General features: G+C 40.0%; 2 protein-coding genes across 7 annotated transcripts in view; both read left to right on the forward strand.

The window, feature by feature from the left end:
• The window catches only part of USP15 (ubiquitin specific peptidase 15), a 65,944-nt gene extending 61,608 nt beyond the window's left edge, over positions 1 to 4,336 (forward strand). For all 4 annotated transcript variants that reach the window (XM_082042934.1, XM_082042935.1, XM_082042936.1 and 1 more), the window contains 4 exons: positions 792 to 941; positions 1,393 to 1,496; positions 2,064 to 2,152; positions 2,446 to 4,336. In XM_082042934.1, coding sequence (XP_081899060.1) covers positions 792 to 941; positions 1,393 to 1,496; positions 2,064 to 2,152; positions 2,446 to 2,631 — 529 coding nt within the window. In that variant the 3' untranslated portion in view covers positions 2,632 to 4,336. The remainder of the gene's footprint in view (positions 1 to 791; positions 942 to 1,392; positions 1,497 to 2,063; positions 2,153 to 2,445) is intronic.
• A 9,924-nt stretch (positions 4,337 to 14,260) lies between these two features.
• Positions 14,261 to 20,998, forward strand: part of MON2 (MON2 homolog, regulator of endosome-to-Golgi trafficking) — a 94,090-nt gene continuing 87,352 nt past the window's right edge. For all 3 annotated transcript variants that reach the window (XR_014186081.1, XM_082073465.1, XM_082073466.1), the window contains exon 1: positions 14,261 to 14,541. Coding sequence is in view for 2 of the 3 variants with exons in the window: in XM_082073465.1 (XP_081929591.1) it covers positions 14,431 to 14,541 (111 nt within the window). In the remaining variant the exon portion in view is untranslated. The remainder of the gene's footprint in view (positions 14,542 to 20,998) is intronic.

Genomic DNA, 20,998 nt, shown 5'->3' on the forward strand with positions numbered 1-20,998 from the left:
CTCCACAGGTCATTAACCACACTCTTTGTTCAGTTGTCAGGTCTTCGCAGGTCTAATCTGTGAGAGTTCATCCTTTTTTTAATTAGGGCTCATCTCTTTTTTTTCATAGATGTTTACTTGCTTGATACCAAGATGTAGAATATGTGTGGGCTACTTCAGAGAAGACTTGCTTTTATGCATTGTTCTTACTTACCCTTCTCCCTTGAGCCATAGTTCTTGAAAGACTCAAGTATGCATGGCAAGGAACAGAAATTTACAAGGCACAGCCTGTGTAATTCTTGCTTACTAGGGAAGCAAGTATTTTTTAGTAAGGAGTTCTTCAGGTTCCAGTAGTCACTATTACCTGCTTTTAGTGGTAGGTGGGATGGGTTGGGAGGTAGATGAATTTGAAAATTGAAACTTGGAAGAATGACATTTATGGCTTTTCATATAGTCAGCTGTCCTGAAGTATTTTCATAATGTTTTCTTGTTGTTTTTGTTTTTTATAAAATGAGAGGAAACTGTGTTTCAACTAAAGATACAGGGACTAGTATAGGAGACAAGAATCCTGTACTGCCGGGTTTTAATTTTGTGTTCAAAATACTGTTGAGCTTCACTGTCAATGCACTTGCACCTCACGTTTTAAACTGGAAGGGATATCAATGGCATTAGTAACAGAAGATGGAATACATGTCTTTGTTTCAGCTTTTGCTCATTCAGTTGTCCCATGTTACTGGTTTTCTCTGTGGAAATGTATTTTAACATACATACAGACTGGAGTTATTTTTAATTGATTTTTTTTTTTCTTCTAGGTATTGTCCAAACTGTAAAGAACATCAGCAAGCTACCAAGAAGTTAGACTTGTGGTCGCTGCCCCCTGTACTGGTGGTTCATCTAAAGCGCTTTTCCTACAGCAGATATATGAGGGACAAGTTGGATACATTGGTTGGCTTTCCAATCAAGTAAGAAACCTAAATATTTGGGTGCTAGAAGTCTAAAAAGCATGACCAGGGCACATGTTTAATCTAGCAATTATGTAAAATGGTTTTGTTCTCAGCTTCCATGTGTGGATCCAGGAAACACTGATGACAAAATGGTTGTAGGTGAAAAGTATGAACTTGGAAAAATAATAATAGTAGATAAGTAAGGAGGAACTCTTATCAGTAGGTCTGGCTAAGATTTCTGGTTCCTGGTCTGCTCCTCACAGAGTGAGAGATGCCGTGTCAGTGTAGTCTGGTATATGTGTTTTTTGTGGGGAATATAAGTAAATGAAATGGTTCAAAGACCACCAAAATGTGAAACGGTTAAAAATATTATTATTAACATGACCTTCTTTTGGTTGTTTTTTTTTGTGTGTGTGTGTTTTGGTTTTTTGTGTGTGTTTTGGTTTTTGTTTTGTTTTGTTTTAAACAGTGACTTGGACATGTCAGAGTTCCTTATTAATCCCAATGCAGGGCCTTGCCGCTACAACTTGATTGCTGTCTCCAACCACTATGGAGGAATGGGAGGAGGGCATTGTAAGTTGATTTCAAATATCATCATTCTCCATATCTGCTTACTTTCCATGTTTATTTTTAGTTAAGTACTGATCACTTTGAATTAATGGCATTTTTTAATGATTGAGGGACATTTTTTTCATTACTTTGAAATGCTTTCACAAGTATTATAACACAATCTATATGAATGAGTTTTCAAGGATAATTGTAGGTTGTTTTATACTTCCAGCTATGCATATTGCAAAAAGAGAAAATATAAGAGCTCTGTAAGAGTTACTGTAGTCTGACAACTGATTTTGTCTTACTTCTCTGTATTTTTCTACATTGTGCATCTGCTCGGAAGAAGAGAGAAAAATTAAAGCGTGGCTGAGGGATTTTGACTGTCCTTTCTCAGTATGCATTCTCTCTAGAAGGGAAATGTTATTGGTTAAGCTTTCTTTGCTTAAAAGAAGTATTAAATTATGAGTCAAATATCAATAACAGCTGTTAGTTAAATGTCAAGTATTTGACAGTAACAGACTCTAGCAACTTACTGTATTACATCTGTGAAGACACTAAGTCCTTAGACATTGTTCTTTTTTGTCCTAGATACTGCTTTTGCAAAAAATAAGGATGATGGAAAATGGTACTACTTTGATGACAGTAGTGTCTCCACTGCATGTGAGGACCAAATAGTGGCAAGTACCTTTTGTGTTTCTAAAATTGGGACTGTTGATGATGTTTTTCTTCTTGAGGGAAGAAAAATGAAGAGTAAATCATGAACCTTGCAGTAAATTTGCAGGTAGTCATTTGCTTTCTTTCAAAGGACAGTACAAAACAAGAGTGGTTTGTTCCAACATGCGAAAATAACTTATATGGAAGCTTTGGATTTCTTTGTAATTTTACCTAGAGTTGGAAGAAAACAAAAAACTTGGATCATAAATGTTCTGTCTGGAGTCTCACGAGCATATTACACTTGTCTCTTTTACAGTCCAAAGCAGCATATGTGCTCTTCTACCAGAGACAGGACACGATCAGTGGAACTGGCTTTTTCCCTCTTGACCGGGAAACTAAACAAGGTGCTTCAGCTGCCACGGGCATCCCACTAGAAAGCGATGAAGACAGCAATGAAAATGATAATGATATAGAAAATGAAAATTGTATGCACACTAACTAATGGAAGAACTAGAAGCCATAAAAGAGACTTTCCTGCCGGGGATACCTATTGAAAGAGTGAAATTGCCCACCAAATTAAGAATAAAAATCTGAGATGGGGAGTTTCAGATAACAGAATGTAAATCTTTGTTACATTTTAACATGTGCAGTACTTGAAGTGAAACAATAAAAACTTAAACAGAAATTCTCTCTAATGCATTTACAGTCTTGTATTCACAAGCTATATATAGGAAATCACAAATAAACCCCTTTTAAGTTTTCTGCTGCTGTTCTGATGGATTATGTTTTCTTTTGTTTTGGATGTGAGTTCATAACTAAAATGTTAAATCTTTGGATTTCTGACATTTATTTTCTTAGTACTGCAAGAATACTACTGCCAAGTCTAGTTTCTGAATGGATATATACATGTTCCTTAGGCTGTCACACAAGCTATAAGTAAAAATGTCGTAAATACATAAGCAGTAGTTTTCTTGTTTCAAGAAATTTTTGTTTCTCCCTATTTTTTTTTTTTTTCAATTCGGTCACAATAGAAGAAATAGCTTGAAAAGGTGTTTTAACCTTTTGTGATATAGTTGAGCATCCAGAATATTATGTTCATCTTACTGCTGCTGTGGAACAGGTTCTGGATTTCATGCTGCATTAACAAAAAGTTTTTCAAGTAAATGTAAGTATCCTTTGTTGCTTGTTGGAATCTACTCTGCAGACATAATTCCTGTTATCTTGCTTATAAGACATGCATAATTTTAATCTGGTGTCAGTCCAAAATTTAAAATTGTGCTGTAAGTTCTCTCCTCCCAGTTTTTGTAGTTTGACAGCTTGCAAACTACTCTGTAATAGGGTCAGAGTTAATAGTATTCTGTATCCATAGTAATGACTGTGTATCGGGCTTAGATGAGAATTTTTTCGGTATACCCTGCCTTTAAACTGTTAATGAACAGAATTACTTTAAAGGTGGGACTGTTAATTTTCTTTGTGTGTTCCTGATGGAATTCACCATAGCCTTACAGCATATCTGAAAAGGTAACTCATTATAAGAGAATTGGCATTTGCATGTTTGAGTCAGAACCTGTACAGTATATAAGGCATACAAACTTTGAATTGGATTTTAGTTAACTCTGTTCAGGGGTCCAGGATGCCAAAATAAGTGTGACAGTTTTTTAATTTGCTGCTTTCCCTTTAATCTAGTTGGAAGAATGTATTGTTGATTGGTATACAATACTGCCTTTGAGAGGGGCTCTTAAGTGCGGGGGCACATTTCACATATCTACTACCTGGAGAATTGCTTTGTGTCCCACTGTTTAAACAAATAATTTAAAAAAGAAAAAGCAAAAAGTATGATGTTCTTCACTTGAACTAATCAAATACAATAGGTTATAAATTGTGTATTGTAAATAAAAGTTCACTCTGTGAGTGCACATTTTGGTAAATTATTTATTTATGTTAGCATTAAAAAGTTTAAAAAATTGCATTTGACCAGGATATAAATGAGGTATGTTGGACATGGCTTTGCTTTATACCTTGATATTAAAACTGGTGTTCCATCCTGGTATTTTAAAGCTGCTTTGAGGTTTTTTTTTCTTTAAATGTAAAGTAACCTCCTGCATGACAGAGGTTAAAATTTTGTCTGCACTTGAGTTCACTTGGGTTTACATTTGAAATGCGCATGTTTATTTATACAGATTTCAATAAAGCTATTCAAGGCCTTACTTAGTCTTCCATTTTCTTACAAATTCTTTGCCCACAATGTTTGCGTAGTGGGTAGTCTTTTTGTCTAAGGCTTGTATTATCAGTTACAAAATGGCTATTTAATGACCAGCACGGAATAATAGTATTTCCAAAACATAGTATATATAAAAAGAATTCTCTCCTGTCATTCTCTGACTCTAAAAAAACATTTGTAAGGCTGTAAAAAAAAAAAAATAAAAAAGTCATAAAAACCTATTATTTATTTTTTAGAAGTAATACTGTAGCAATAATTAATCAAATGGAAAGACAGTAATTCCAGGGTGGTTGGTGAAATGAGACTATATATTTAAGATTAGACAAACCCATATGGTGGGGGGGAAATGATACAAGCTTTTGGCTTAAAACCTTGCATTTAGGTGTAGAATACAGTGACCCAATGCAAAGCTGTGTACTAAATATAATAGCTTGGGAGTTTAACTTGCTTATTTTAATCAGTGCGCTTGAGAGATGAGATTCATCTGTGGAGTAGAGGAAGTAATCCTAGAGAAGCGATCATCTCTTTGAACAGCACACACAAAAGGCTCCCCTATGTTCATACTCCCGTGGGTTGTCCCATGTCACATTGGCCTAGAGCTTTAGAGTTTAAAAGGGTGTTGTACAGCATAACACTCCGTTAACCTGGCAGAATCCGTGCCTTGTCTGAAATGGAGACTGATGAGACTGCTTAGGAACAGTCCTAAAATTACATTCGGCCCTTTGAAGGCAGCCGCGAGGCTGATGTGGCCCCCGGTGACAATGAGTTTGACACCCCTGGCTTAGACCATCTACATTTGTGTAGTGATAATTCAGTATACTAACAAAAAACAAGGAATCTCAAAAAGCAAAACCAGCACAATTCCTGACCAAGCTGGTTTGCTGGTGTTTTTTAAATGACTTTCTTCTTCGAACAGTGTTATCTGATTCAAAACTTCCTTTTGGAGCCTGTTCCCAGTAAGAGTTCTCCAGAATACCACTTTGATACTTTGGGAGAGAAGACAGAAATTTAGTGAGGCCTTTTTGCTCTAAGAGCTTTTATGACCTGTCCACCCTAAAATGCATAAGCAGAAACAAAAAGTTCATTTAATCTTCCTAGGTCTGTGGTAAGGATCCTGGGGAAATACATCATTTGAGTTACTACCTTTTAGAAGTTCAGACTGTAGCCTGGGAGATGCAGAAAAAGTTAAAAGCCCAGAGTAAATAATTTTGCACTGACAGATGTAAGGGCATGCTTTACCAGAACGCTACTTGGAAGTGCCTCAATGTGTGTGTGGCACCTTATGCAGCGGGAAATAACTACATGCAGGGGGTATTGGAGTGGAAAGAAACATTCAAAGAACTAATGGTTCAAAACTGAAACCAAACGATCTGGAAACTGAGATAAGCGTGGGAGTCTTTCGTGCCCGTACTTTTTAACAAGGAGCCGGACGATACTGGCAGAAGAACCAATGGGGGCAAGCGGTGGGTGCAATGTCAGCCCTGGGTTAAGGCAGGAGGATCCAAGAAGTGCCACGGCCGGTTCCCTGCCGGGATGGAGACTTGGTCTGAGCCATCTGCCTTGCCTTAATCTCTGTATAGCCTGTTGTTTTCAGAGGGGTGTTCCTGCCTCTATAGACCAAATGGCACCACTTAAAAGTCACAAGTTTTGAATGGAGGCCTGAATGCGTAGGTGTTTCTTCTGAGCTCGGTGTGGTTTGAGGGAAGGACTTCACTTGCTGGTGTTATAAGAATTTGCTAAAATGGGAGTAAAACCTATGCTATCCTTTCAGGGAAGAAAACACTATGATTTTTCTTCCCTTCCTGCACCATTGCTACTAACTTGAAGCAAACTCATGAAGCTGCACCAAGTCCTGTTCAAATGACCTCTACAATTTATTGTCATTTCCTCAAAGTGACTCTTCCCCCAGTTACAGCCTAAACTGAAACACATCCCCCTTTTCCTTCTTTCTCTGCAATACTGGAAGAGCATCCCTGCTTTGCCATGACAATTTCTGTTAAAGCACAATGACCGGTTCAGACATGACTGTGTTGAAAAACACACGGCTCCTGAAAAATGGAAAATTAAAACCTACACATCGTGCAATTGAAACAAGTTCCGCAGCCAGCTCTGGTGGCACAAAGGCGTTTTCCAGAACTCGATGAAGGGCGTCTGGAAATAATTCAGATGAGCTGTGCTTGTTTTCAACATCTGTCAATGGTATAAAATATGTACAGTGCCGTGGGTGTTGTGTAAATGTGTGTCTCTCAGCTGAGGAGAAAGTCTGCAAACAGAAGGGACAGTAGTTACTAACTATTTCATCCATACTTATTAAAAGCAAATACAGAGAACATCCCTTCTGTCAACTCAGATAAATGTTTCTCAGTGGTATTCAAGGAACACAGTTTAGGACTGCTCAGGAGGATGTGTTTCCTTGTGCAATTTGCTGAATAAGAGGACAAGGTATTTGCATCCTATTTGACTTGTCCACCCCCCATTCCAGCGAGGAAACAGCAGCTTCCATAAACCCTAACATAATTTGGCTACAAGTGAATAACTCAATAAAAGTTACACAGCACTGCTACTCTATAGCTGCATTTGCAAAATCCAATAAAACCTGTTAGTCATGTTGACTAATTTTGCCTGACCTAATAGCTGCTCAATGAATTAAATGCAGTGTCTAATTAACCTTATCTTGTGAGAATGATGTCCTGTGTAATTTTGACATTTATGACGTGATCTTAAATACAACTTGTAGAGCTGAGACCTAGATTCAGACACATTTTTCAAAAGTGTACTAGGACTGTCACTATCAGCAGTTTGATTTTCACACCTTTTCCTGTAATTAATTCTCTGCCACCAGTGTGTTTCCGCCTACTGACACTAGGTGAAGGTTTTTGAGTTTTACTGTAAAAATCATTTCTATGCTAAAAATGTTTTGTTTTCCAAACTCTCAGTAAAGAAAATGTTGTGAACATTTCAGATTAATCAAATACAATTGGGCAATAAAGCCAATGGAAGAGTTTTACTCCAGCATAATCAAAATATTTGGATTTCTGATGCTGGTACTACACAATAATCACAACCAGCTGATGGGATGGAGACAATAGAACTTTCTTCCTAAGATATTATGAATTGTTGAATTAACTTATTTTTGCACAATTTGAGGAAATTAGATGTACATATTGGTTTTTGGTATAGGGAATAATGCCTTAGAAGTTGTCTTAAGGAAATGTACCCTCAGACATTCCTGTAATATTTTTCAGATAAGGTGGCAAAGATTAAGAGGGAAAAGAAAGAACTTTGGAGAACTACTTATTATGGGAAGAGTTTGGTTATCGTCCGTCTATAATCGTTGGATTCCGTCTGGTTAACACCATGCTCAGTGTGAGGCTGTCATTTAGACAGCTCATTTTTTTAATGTCAATTGCTCCCTTAATATCAAGTGTGATGGATTATAATGTCTCCATTTTCTCAGTAGCATTTGACAATATTATTAGAATTTGACAGACATTATATTCTTTCCTTGAAATAAAAAGCCCACATAGACATACTTAGTTTATCTAACCAATGAAAATTTTCCCAAAACTTCCGTGAACAAACGTGCAGTTAGAAATAAAAGGAAAAAAAAACAGATTTAAGATTTAAATTTCCACGCTCTCTCCAGAATAAACATATCAAGTAATCCAATGTGATTCTAAACCAGTAGGAGATAAAAGCAAGAGAATTGATGGCAAAGAGGAAGAAATTGTGCAGAATGTTTGTAAAAATGATGAATCACAGCTAAGAAAACTGGCAGGAGTATGGAAAAGCCTATACTGCATCAATAGGCAGATGAATGTTATGAAGAAGTAGCTGTAGAATATTAATAAGGAGATGGTATGGGATTTCAAATACATTCTAGAAAAAAAAAAAGGCAAAAAATGCAAAAAAAGCAGAGTCCTACGATTAAAAAAAAAAAATAAAAGGCAAATACTGCAAAAGTGATTAACAGGCAACCAAGAATTAAAATCTTTTATAGATGTGGGTTGCCTTGTGGGGAAAAAAACAAAAGTAACTTGGTTCTTAGCAATGGATTTATCTTCTTAGCGTAAGATAAACAAAACCACTAGAAAGGAAACAATCTACAGGTTAGTAGGACATTTTTAAATAAGGCAAGAGTCAAACTAATTTTGACATGAGTCCTCATCTAGTCATTATCTAGAAAACTGCAGCTTATGTGTCCATGTATTGAAAAACATCAAGAGCAGTAGATGTGTTATTAATGTTAAGGATCAGGTTTACAAAGGAAGGCTCCAAATGTCCTGAAGGGCAAAAACACACCGAGGTGTCAAGTTCTTTGCTGTAACTCCGTCCGTAAGGCTGGTCCTGGCTTTCTGTGATCTTGCCTCCAACAAAGTAAGACACTCAAGCCCACCAGACTTTTGTATCCCCCATACCAAACTGTGGCTGAGCTGGTCAGGAGCCCAGTCATTTGCTAAAGAATTTGTCAATACTTAGTAAAAGTTAACTGCTAATTTTATAATTAAATTGTATATCAGATCGTCTTAGGCCATGGCGTGGTTTTGTTAGCTAAGACTGGATCAGGGAAGTAAGGCCCCTAGAAATAAACAGCCATTGGAATCTACTGATGACCATACTGCCAAAAGGAAATAAAGTCTCAGACTGGCTGAACAAGTTTCACATGAGCTTCTTACACATCTCACTTAATGATCCATCCAGTAGCTCCAGGGCTTGGCTCTCTGCTGGAACAGTGTGTGTTCAGGCCTGGAATTTCCTATCACGTCCACACCAGCAAGAGGAGGTGGACAGGTGCCCGCCTTGGGAGCGGGTTCCAGAAAGGGGCTCCCATTTGTGAAATACCAAATACAACACCTAGAAATGATCCCAAAATGCCAGTAATAACTATGAAATTGCCACAGGCATGCATCCTTGGATATGGACATACCTGCTTACACATAAGCCAGGACTTAGATACATAGTATGTTATAGCCCTGCTGTATTGGGAATTCATATTTGCATGTGGAGGTGATCTGTACAGTTGCTTTACTACAAAGGAAAGCATTTGGCTCCTTATGACTGGATTTCTTTGGATGCCTTCCAAATCCCCTGAGAAGTATGTTCATTCTGTTTATCTGTTTTGACTCAACCTAAGTAACAACATTTCTTTCAGACTGCTGTTTATAAACACAGCCACACATGCAGCCATACAAATATCTATATAATGGGCAAAGTCCTTTGAATGAAATAAGAAGAGGTCTATACTCTTCATAAAGCAGCAAAGATGAGTGCAACATAGAATCATAGAATAGTTTGGGTTGGAAGGGACTTTTAAAGGTCATCTAGCCCACCCCCCTCCCTGCAATGAGCAGGGACATCTTCAACTAGATCAGCTTGCTCAGAGCCCCCATGTTAGGTACATCAAGGTCTCTACATGAAAGAGCTTTTTGTCAAGATCTCTTCCATAAGAAAGCTCTGATTCTCATAGTTTATGGAAAGAACTGCCTGTAAAATAACCGAATGGTAACACTTCAGTTGACTTTGTGAAGTTGTACTGGAGACTCTCAGAAGTACACAGCCATCCTGAGTCTCTTCTAGGCTGGTCAGAATTAGCTACAACTTAAGCAGGTCATGCTGGCAGCATAGCTGTGGCAGTGAGAGAAAAGAAGAATACCTAGGTAGTGTGCTGGTGTCCACGCTACTCATGTAAGTACAGTGAGTATTTATAGTTATCTTCTGTATTTTATAGATATTACTGCAATGTTGGCTAGGTAGGCAGAGGCCACCCCTAATGCACAGGACCTAACATCTATTCAGTGGGTGGAAACTCCTGTAGGAACAGTATCACTCAGCAGCCCCAGGGCTGCAGTCTGGAATTATTATCTTGCAGAAGGATTCACCAGAGCCTGCGGAAAGCATCCAGCAGATTCTCCTCTCTGCTGCAGCAGCCAAAAAGAATTATTTTTACGCAGGGGAACACACTTCTCCTCTCCAGTGTTGTGTTGTGATTGGTAGATTGTCTGTAGGCTGCTAGGTGTTGGGAAGTATTTCTATAATTTTCATACAAGTTGCAGAAGAGATAAAAAGGAAATTATTAAAAAGACGCAGGGGAGGCTTTTGGCAAATAGATGAGAGAGCAGCAAAACAAACAGACTGTAGCACAATGCGTATTTCTGACATTCTTGGTGGGCACTTTTACATCATGCATCCTGCAGTGAGAAGGAGATATTCAGTGAAAGACTCGTCCCAAGAGTGCAGCTGATCCACTGTCAGGAGCTCTGGATCAAATAACACTGCCTAGAATCCAAATTATTTGGCTTCGAGACATCTATGCCTTTATTTCTAAACCAAGAATTCCTAATAACGGACATGAAGATTGCAGTAAATTCTGATCAGAAGTGCAACATTGCTGAAGTTTCTCTGTCCTTTGACCATGACCTCAGGCTGCGCTGATTGTTCAGAGGGCAGCAGGGACGGCCAGCCTGGGGTTTTTCAATGTAAACAACTGTCAAGTAAAATCTCCATCATGGTTTCGGTATTTCCTGCACTTGGCAGGAAAAAAATAACATATCATGAATGGACTATGTTACCATGCAGGGAAAATTCACAGGTGCAGCCTGAATAGATAATAATTCCGTTATCTAACAAATACTATTTATTGTGTAAGGGAATGAAAGACACATTCAGTTTAACGCACAGAGTAAGGTTTATTCCCCAGACCAGCCACACACTTCCTGTGTGAGCTGGAAAAGCCATTTAATATGTCCTGACTAATGCTCAGTTTTATGTATGAAGAGTATGAGAGCTGCTGATAAGATTTGTGAATATCATGTATCTCTTTGTGTGTTGTTACACTGCTAGCTCTAAGACAGAAATAAATTAATTCAAGCACTGGACAGCAGTTCTTTCTCAGAAAATAGGTTAACAGGTTCAGCTGATTCAATTACCAGTATTTGAAAGGGCAGTCCAAAAGAACAAAAAACAAAACCCATTGCTCTGAGAATTTGTCTGGATAAAAGTCCAATAGGAAAAAATGGAAAAAACAGCTTTTCTGGCTGGTTATACAGGAGTCATGGAAGTATCTAAGCCTCTGTTTGAGCGATTTGTGTGTAGGCCCTGAAGTGATCACACTGTAACTCAATAGGGAATCATTACTGAGTATTTAGTATGTATCACAGGTCTGACATTTTGGGCATTGCTACTTAACATTTTTGTCAGACACTTTAAAGGTAATGTGATACAATTACTGATAGTTTGCTAATGACAAAGAGGATGATTCACTGACAGTCAGCAGCTGGGATTGCTCTTTTAGTTGACTAAACAAAATATGCTTTTTCTGAAGAAACCACCATTTTACACAAATAGTATAAATTACAACACAAAAAATACACAAAACATTTCTAAGAGGTGTTAATGGTTTATATTCCAAAATATTTACCACTACTGCTCTTAATTATTTTTACAATCTTTTTACACAATCCTTAACAAAAAAAAATCATACAGCAACAAGTTGTCAGTTTTACTCAAATCATCTACGCCCTCAGTATTTACTTCAGAAGCTGGCATTACTCCCTGAGGACGGGTGGACAAATTTACTGCTATGGCTTTGATTGAAGAAAACATCATCTGTCTTTCAGGCAATTTAACTTATCAGGCATTCACAATGTCAGAGTGGCCACCCATCCAAACTCAATGTTTGCAGTAATCTTGTTTGGTTAAACAAAACAGTAAGATTTGCAGGGAATTAGTATGCACGTACATACTAATTTGCTGGTTTAAATGTGATTAACCTCAATTCTTCTTACTTGTCTCAATATTGTTATCAAGGAAATATGGCCATATGACAGTCTTCCTCGCTTTACTCATTTTGATTGCAGGGATAATAATGACAGTGGGATGCTTTCACTTAAGATGTCAAATTCAGACAAATTCTATCCAAATTACTTGCTCCCTTTTCATAAGAAAGGCAGTGTTTTACAAGCTTACTGACCCTTATTCCACAATTTACTCAAATAGTTTCAGTTTAGGCAGACAAGTAAATCCGGGGAATACCAATATGCCCATAGCTCACCATGTAAACAGCTGGAAACGTCCAAACGACAAAAAGGAAGTAAATCATTAAAGCTTACCTAAGAAATACCTAAGCATAGTCAATAATTAATTGACTCATTGTCCCAGGAAATCATCCATGTTTCTTATGAAGACATTTGGATTGGTTTGTGAATTGCCATTGGGATCGAAGCCCAGAATGGAAGCACTTAGGAAAATCCTTTGCAAAATGCTTATTGGTTAAGCAGGTAAATAGTTTAGCATGTATAGAGCTTTCGAGAATGTACAGAGCAAAGGATTGTGAAAGCATAACAATGTTACAGAATCATGGGTTTGATTTGACTGAAGGGTGGAATCCTAATTCCTTGTCTAAAGGCACATAAAGTTTGTCCACCTAATTCAGCTGTGCCAGTATTACATGCAGTTTTAAAACCTCACATCCATTTATCTGGTTCTGTCAAGTTAACAGCCAGTAACTTGAAAACATAAAAATAAACACCTTAAAATAATAAATTACTGAGAAAGCAATCCCGCACTTTTCACCTTACAAAGCACACCTAAAGCTTTGTGTCTACAGGTACAGTGTACCAGGGGGAGCCTGTTTACTACAGGGTTTGCAATGTAACCCACAGTGAATGAACCCAAACATACAAGTAGGGACGCTGAAATTTACAAGAAGTTATTTTATCTTTTTCATTACAAGACACACAAGGAAAAAGATAAAAAATCTTAGAACATTCTCTGAATAAGACTGAAGATTTTCAGGAAAGTGAGAAAAAGCCGTTATTTAAAATAAAATTATTTTAAATAGTAAGACAGCAAAAATTTATTCTGTTATGATTCTTCATAACTCCTTTTCAAGACTCCCAAGTTTAAAAACTGCAGACTGTAGAAACTCCAGAATGTCTTCTAACTCCCTGTGTTTATGGCAGGGCAACAGAACCATGCTGTGTTACGGGTAGGCAGCCACGGAAGTACAGGATTTACAGAAACCAGAATATGGAGAAATAATTATTGCAACAGGGACCAAAACGTCTGTGAAATGTTCCATGATGAATAGTGTTTGTTCTCCAGAAGGAAGGTCCCAGGCAGCATTCAGGCTGGGCTGCAGTTTCACAGGGAGTGTCACTCCAAGTACCAGGTACTGGTAGAAGATCTCATGCTCGTTCTTCAGGTGCCTGCTTTTGGAATGGGCTAAAGCTGGAAGGCTACTGGATTCAGAAGGACACTGCTGGTGACAAGGACAGTACTGAGAGCTGATTGCCCCCGTCCCCTCCTTTTTGCCCTGTGTTTATCTTCTCACTCAAGAGTTCAGTCTGGCTCTGCCTGCAGAAAACCACAGAATGCTGTGTACGCGCACACAGGGCTGGCGATGGGCACAAACCTTCGCTCCTGCAGGAGAACGCGAAGAACTTCACGATTCGCAGGGAAAACACAACAATCCGCCTCTCGTGTTTTGTTTGGGGTTTTGTGTGTTTTTTGTTGTTGTTTGTGGGGTTTTTGTGTGTTTGTTTTGTAGGGTTTTTAGTTTATTGTTGTTATTATTAAGCCGCTTTCAGTGCCGACCTCGCAGACCACCGGCAGGTGACCTGGGGCGAGGCCAAGGGTCTCCACCACTCCCTCCCCACACCAAGGCGGCTGCTCGTCCCCTCCCTGCTGCCGCTGGTGGGGGCTCTCCTCCCTCCGGCCCACCGCCTCCTACCCCCTCATGCCGCCCGGCCCGGCCCGGTGTGGTTCCAGTGACGCGGCAGGAAAGGGACAGCGCTCCCGCCCCGGCCCAACAGCGGCCCAGGAGGCCGAGCCCGGTGCCGCCTCCCGGCAGCCGCCGCTCTCCCCGCCCCCGGGCCGTGTGTGCGGAAGCGGCCTGACGCGCGGCGCTGGCGGCGCCCGGGATTGTGGGAGCGGGGGGGCCGAGCGGCGGGGAAGGGGCCGAGGCCGGAGCCGACGGGTTCCGGTGTCGGGCGCAGACGTGTCGGCCGGGGCCGCGGGGCGAGAGGCGCTGTCTCTGCCCGCTCGGAACAGCGTCCGGCCCGGGGCCGGCCAGGCAGCGCCATGGCCGGGACCAGCAGCCCCGAAGCCGTGAAGAAGCTGCTGGAAAACATGCAGGGAGACCTGCGGAGCCTGAGCCTGGAGTGCCGGAAAAAATTTCCCCCCGTGAAGGAGGTGAGAGCGGGCTGAGCTTGAGCCGAGCCGGGCCGGGCCGGGCGGTGGGCGCCGCTCCGGAGCGGCCTCCCGGGGCGCGGGGCCCGGCCGGAGCGGAGGCTGCCGGCGTGCCCGTGCGCCCTCAGCCCGGTGCCGCTCCGCTGCGGTCCGTCCTTCATGGCCGCGGGTTGCCGAGCGCTGCCTGTGCCGAGCCCCGGCTTTGCCTGGCGTGTTTGCTTGCGGGTGGTAGTTTTGGATGCGTTACGGAGACGGGGGGTGACATGGGCCGGGCTGGGTCAGCTCCGGGAGCGGGGCTGGGGAGAGGGATCCGCTGTTGACAGGGGCAACATGGGGGCAGCCCCGCTCCACCCCCAGCGCCCTCCCGGGGGAAGAGGCAAAGTTTGGCTTGGCTGTCTCGGCATCTCCTCAGCAAACTCACCCAGGCGGGCTCGGTGCTGAGGGTTCGGGCGCACGGCGGGCAGGCTCCGAGCCAGTGCCTGACGGGCGGCCCTCGGGTAGCCGGGGCTGGGGGGCAGCCCCGCCGGCGGGCGCTGCGCGGGCCCGGCGGGAGCTCCTGGGGGTGCGGGGCCCCGCAAGTCTCGTTCCGGGGTGTCTGTGTGAGCGTGTGAGGAGCGCACACGCGTTCCCGAGCGGGGCTGTCCGCTCGGCGGGCGTTATTTCTCACTGTTGCGCGTCCGTGTCCGCCGGTGGTAACTGCGGGGTTCGCTGGTGATCGCCAGCGTGACCTGTCGTTTCGGGGTTACGTGGCTCTCCGGTGGTATGGTTACAACCGAGGAGGCTCGGGAGATGCAGAAATTTAGGCTACTTTTTTTCTCCCTTTCTAAAAATTCCATTTAATAAGTTCATGCTAGTAGGATTGCATGTATTTTTTTTTTTTTTCAAACCTCAGTTTACTCTGTGGTCTGCTTGAGACTTCAGTAATCTTGATAAGCAGGTTTAACTGAAGAGACATCAGAATTTTTCTCTCTAATTTCAAGCATACGTATTGTACAAGTGTTTCTGTAGTGTTTTTACACAGTCAGTTTAACTTTTTCCTTATCATTAGTTTGTCACCATTAATAAATATTTTTTTCTATGCAATACTGGGAGGAAAAATACCGATGTATTAGCTCAGATTAACCTGCAGAACATGAAGGGTATCTGGGAAAATAAAGACTTTGTCAGTTTGGAAGGAAGGAATTAGGTATGTAGTGTGACTTTAGTTCAAATTAACTCTAGCATGTTTAATGTTGTATAAATCATTATACATTTTAACAGATGAATTGAAGCTGTGGGTGTGCTTGTTTTGAAAGGCATGAAATGACACAGTGTAACAGAGCATGTTATAATATTTACGATTATAGGTTGCAGAGAAGTGCCTCTGTGTTTGACAAACTGTGTGTGGTCACAGCAAAACAAGAGAAAGTTGTGATCAGTTCTGAGAAGTTGTGGGTGGTCACACGTAAATAAGAAAAAGTTGTGGTCCATGGAGTAGAAATCTGTGTGTGTGTGTTTTGGAAGGAGACGGGAGTGCTGCTCCCACTTTCTCCTGTGTTTTACTGTGTGACTGGGTAAATTGTTCGGTCTCTGAACAAGTTTCCCTGCTGTGTTCATGTTCACTTTATTGAAGATCTACGAAGGAGATGGGCAGTGTAATTCTTAAGCTAGTACTTTTAGTGAGGCTTCACTATGTTTACCGTGCTGGAGGTTAGAGTAATCACTGTGTGTGCAGTTCTTGGTACTTGTTCAGCATGTTTGTGTTGTTTACTTTTATATCTTGACAGCGTTTTGCATGACTTCATTGAAAACACTTAAAGTTTTTCACAGTTTTGTGGAGTTTGGGTAAATTTATGGAGTAGTAGGTGGGACTTTTTCTGCTCTGAGTTGTGGGCTTTTGCAGAGGTCTCAGGGGAGAGCAGCCCTATAGTAGGATGTATGATACAGTTGCAGGAAACGATCTTACTTCCTCGCTTCTGGAAGCCATTTTTTTTTTAAGTTTTAAAGGAAATGAGTATCCTCTTCTGTCAAATTTCAACTGCTAAATAGATTTTTCTATGGCATGTTTAGTCTGATTGTGATTGGATTTGGCTAGAGCGATCAGAGGAATGGTATGTTCTTCTTAACTGATTTGGAACAGCACCATCTTTTAAAACCATGTTTAAACATAAGCTTTTTAAAACAAGTTCTCACTATTTATAATGTCACTTTTTAACCTGTGGTGTAACTAGACTGTGCTCGTCACTACCACATGCAGGGTAATTTATGAGTTTATCTTGCAGCTGATGTGTATGCTTCCATATCACTTAATAAATAGCAATACAGCTATTGAAACATTTCTAGTCCAGAATTAATGGTTATGAGCTGTATCGTAGCTGTTAGGTTTGATACGTACTTTATGAAGGCAAACTGTTTCAAACCATCTTTTCAATTTCTGACATAATCTGAAATTTTGTCCATGGCTATTTGTTATCATCAGACATTTCTAAAATATTTATTCTGTTTTAAAAAAAAAATATATATATTAATACTGGTAAAATTCTGCAAAAAATTCTACTTTTTGCTCAAATAATTAGAGTGAATACTTTTTCTAATTAATACTGTAAGGAGTTAAAAAGTGGTATGAGCCTTTTTAAAATTAAATAGGGTTTTAGTTTTCACTTTTAAAAGATCTTTCTAGTGCGTACGCTATTACAAACTAATATCATATCTATGAGGTATGGAGTGACCAAAACAATATTAAATTATTATTTCAACAGGCAGGTAGATAGCACTGCTGAAGAGCTTTATTGGATGATTTTTCTTTTTTTGGTGGGGGGGAACTGCAGCAGAAGAGGGGACAGCCGGCTGGGGGATCCCACAGACTGTGGGATTTAGGCCTTACCTCATGTGCTGGAAGTAAGATCTTAAACCCTTGTTTGAAACAGAACTTGAACTCTTAATTGTTTTAAGCACTTTCATATTTTTCTATTACTTCTGAGTCTGTAAAGTTTTCTTAGTAGGTCACATTTATGTGGAAATCATGTAGTTTTAAGTCCAGTCACTTATAACAGTGGATTCTGAGGTTTTTGCTAACTCTGATAATCTGTTAAGAAGCATTGAAATCACTGGGTTTCTCCCAATGTTAAACTTCTGACAAATAGGTGGCAAGTTTCCTTTCCCTTACTTAGGGCTTTTAACTGAGAAATAACAATGTATTTTTGTTCCCAAAGCAATCCACGCCTCTTCTTTGCTCTGTGTGACGAATAATATCCGTGTAGGATTTTCCTAGGTGGTGCTGCTTAATAAATTGAGAATGGGAATTACAGAAAGAATCTGTGGGTTTGAAATAGTGTTGCTGATGATGTTTGGGGATTAACTAATGTGCTGGATTTATTTTCCTTAAGGGTGTGGGGAACACCAGTTACCATAAAACTTCAGACCCATGCCTGTTTGTTGTTAGTTGTTTTTTTCTGTTTGATACTTGCTCAGATCAGCACTGACTACAGAATTGTACTAAGCATGAAAGCGATATACTATGATCAAGGAGTTATTTGGTGGTTACATCTGTGGTATGCCAAAACAGTTTATATTGGCAGACACACATGTAATGACATTGAGAAAAAGCGTATTTGTATTTTCACACTTAGAAAAATAGACACCAACCAGGGATGTGATAGAAACTCTCAGGGCGAGAGTAACAGTATCTTTGGAGATTGAAATTACAGAGGATGAAGCAGTCTTCGGTACAGACATCAGTTGTGCTCATGTTATCTTAAGTAATCTGGCATTTCTCCTAGAAAATGATACCACTTGGTCATTATTCTGTTGGCTTTAATATGGTGGGCTCTGGCTTTGCCCTATATGAGAGCATTGGGATGCTTCTAACTCTGGACTGAGTTGTGTGGCACATGCATAAGGCTTTATAAACTATTTTAACCTGCTAGTGCCTGAAGTTGCAATATCCTGTGCTGGGTGTGTGCTCTCTTTAGTGAACTGGAATAGGAATTTTGTTTTACCACAAAATTGAAAGTAGTTCAGTGTGCTAAACAGGTTACTTGCTGTTTCTTATCACTAAATGAAAATGTTGCATCTGATTTGGTTAGACAATTTCATTGCATAAGAAACATTAGAAATACACGGGGAAAATATTTATAATTAGCAGAAATAATGGAGTTAAAAGGGAAAATAAGTGCAGATAAAAAGTTATGCTCAGCCTGATTTCCAGTGGCATGTAACTCCTTGTTGTTTACACAGATCCAGTCCAACAGTCTCAGTCTTTATGCTGACCCAGGTTTTCACTTTGCTTTTAAACAGCAGGAAAAGCTGCTGCGGGTTTGGGGCAGCTGGTCCTGGCTCAGACCCTTGGTGGGACAGGCCGTGCTCTCTGCTCAGCAGCTGTGTGACAGATTGCAGGGGTCTGTGTGTTTTAGGTTGTTTGCTGCTGCTGCGGTCATTTGGAACTGTAGGGCTGGTAAAGAAACAGCGTTCAACCTCCCTCAACCTGCAAGAGCAGCACAGGTTTAGCCTTGAGAACTTTGGTTGGATGAAGTGCTCTCTTGGGACTCCCGAAAGATAGCTTGGGTAGCCTCTCTGTACTGCTTCTTTTCCAGACATTTGTTTGAAATGCAGCATTGCTTTTGATTAACTATTTATTGAGTTGTGTGTGCCTTTGGCATACAGACTTGTTTGTGAAAATGCTGTAAATTAATTTGTTGTATCTAGGAAAACGAATAGAACCCAATTTTACTTCTTTTTTTTTTTTTTTTTTTTTTTCAATAAGCAACTCTATTTGCAGTCAAGTAGCCTTACCTTTTTTTTTTGGCAAAAGTTAAAGAATCCAGATTTTACTGAATTTCAGCTAGATCAAACTTTTACATTATTTAATTACAGTAAAAGTGATGTGGGCCAGCTGAGCTAAAAGATTTGATCTGCCCTTTCTCTTGGGTTCTCTAAACACAGGTTTTATTCATCCATTACTTCCTGTGGAGTCCACTCCTGTCTGCAGTGAGTGACATACGCGACAGTTTTATCCCTTGGGTTAAATCATTCTTGTTTTGCAGTGATATACTGATCCTGAACACATCTTAGGGCTAATGCCAAAAAATTTCTTGGGAAGCTTGTTATTTTAGGGAACATCTCCGATGTCATTGGGTAGCTGTATGAAACTAAATATGAGTATGTATACCAAAATTTAAACATAAGTTAAAAAAATACAGGTCAGTTAATTAGGCTTAAAATGTCAAAGTGATGCAACTGGAAGGGACAGTTAAAGAATGTGTGAATATTAGCTGTTTGTTCTGTAACAGTAACAATATTTCTGAAAATCTGTTGAATGTAGTGGAGTACACAAATCACAGAAGGCTAAGAAATAAAACAGCTTACTGAAATGCCTTGTGATTTGGGTGTTTGAGTTGCTTGATGTATTGCTAACATTGAATGGTTTCAGAGAGCAAAAGGATGAGCCAAGCTGCCTGGCAAAGGACAAACTTCTGTACGTAGACCATTTTCTGCTTTATTTTTTTATTTAAAAGGTTTAAATAATTCTGATACTATAGTCTACAGGGAACTTAACCTACACTGAACTTTCCAGGTTGGTTAATTTTCAGGTCTTTACAACATTAGTTCAGAAGGATGCAAATACTGTAGAGTTTTTTGTTTTCTTTAATGGGTATTCACTTAACTAGTAATTTGAAGGTTCTTTTGAAATGTAGAAACTATGGTCTGTAAAATCCATATTGCCACAATTAGGCAGCTTGCACTCAAGCATGTGTTTTGTGCATGTGACTGGAGATTATTCTCTTGCATTCTTGAGTTGCCAGCCAGTAGCTGAGCTGGTAACTTGAAACAGGTGATTTGTAGTATTTCCTACAGTTCTTTTTATAATTCCTGATCTTTATGAATTGCTCTGTTTGGTAGCTTTGTACCTGGACTCCATTAATTTTACAGTGTTTTAAATTTAATATCGATCTATGTACAGTAGTATTTTTTCAAAATTATATTTTTTACAGTGTACTGTTACATTTCCAAGGGACTGTCATCTATTAAAATGTGTTCTAAGCTTCAAGATTTATTATAAAGCCTAAATGTCATGTCATCATTTTAGTCTTTGGTAAGAAATGTCATATCTTCAAAAATTATTCAGTCTGTCACCTACACATCAGGTATCTTTGCCACTTGAGATACGTTATTGTTTCTTCCTTGGCTTCCAGCAGCTGATCAGAAGAGCATGGGGTCTCTGCTCTCTGTGTGTAGTTGTCTCACATACAGGGGTTTAAGCTTAGAGCTCTGCATTAGGCCCCTACTAGCAGGTCAGCTGAATTAGCTTAGGGAGAGGCTTTAAGAATTAAGGAGCATTCAGCAGAGACTAAATCTCCATTGTAATGGGAGTCTAAATATTTAAATTTGTGTATCTTAATCTCTGATTGAATCCCCATTTGCCTCCTGTGTCTTCCTGAAGATTATATTGGAAACCTGTAGCAGAAGTTGCAAATTCTTGGTG

Source organism: Streptopelia decaocto (genome assembly GCF_964273445.1).
Source record: "Streptopelia decaocto genome assembly, chromosome: 1".
NCBI lineage: Eukaryota > Metazoa > Chordata > Aves > Columbiformes > Columbidae > Streptopelia > Streptopelia decaocto.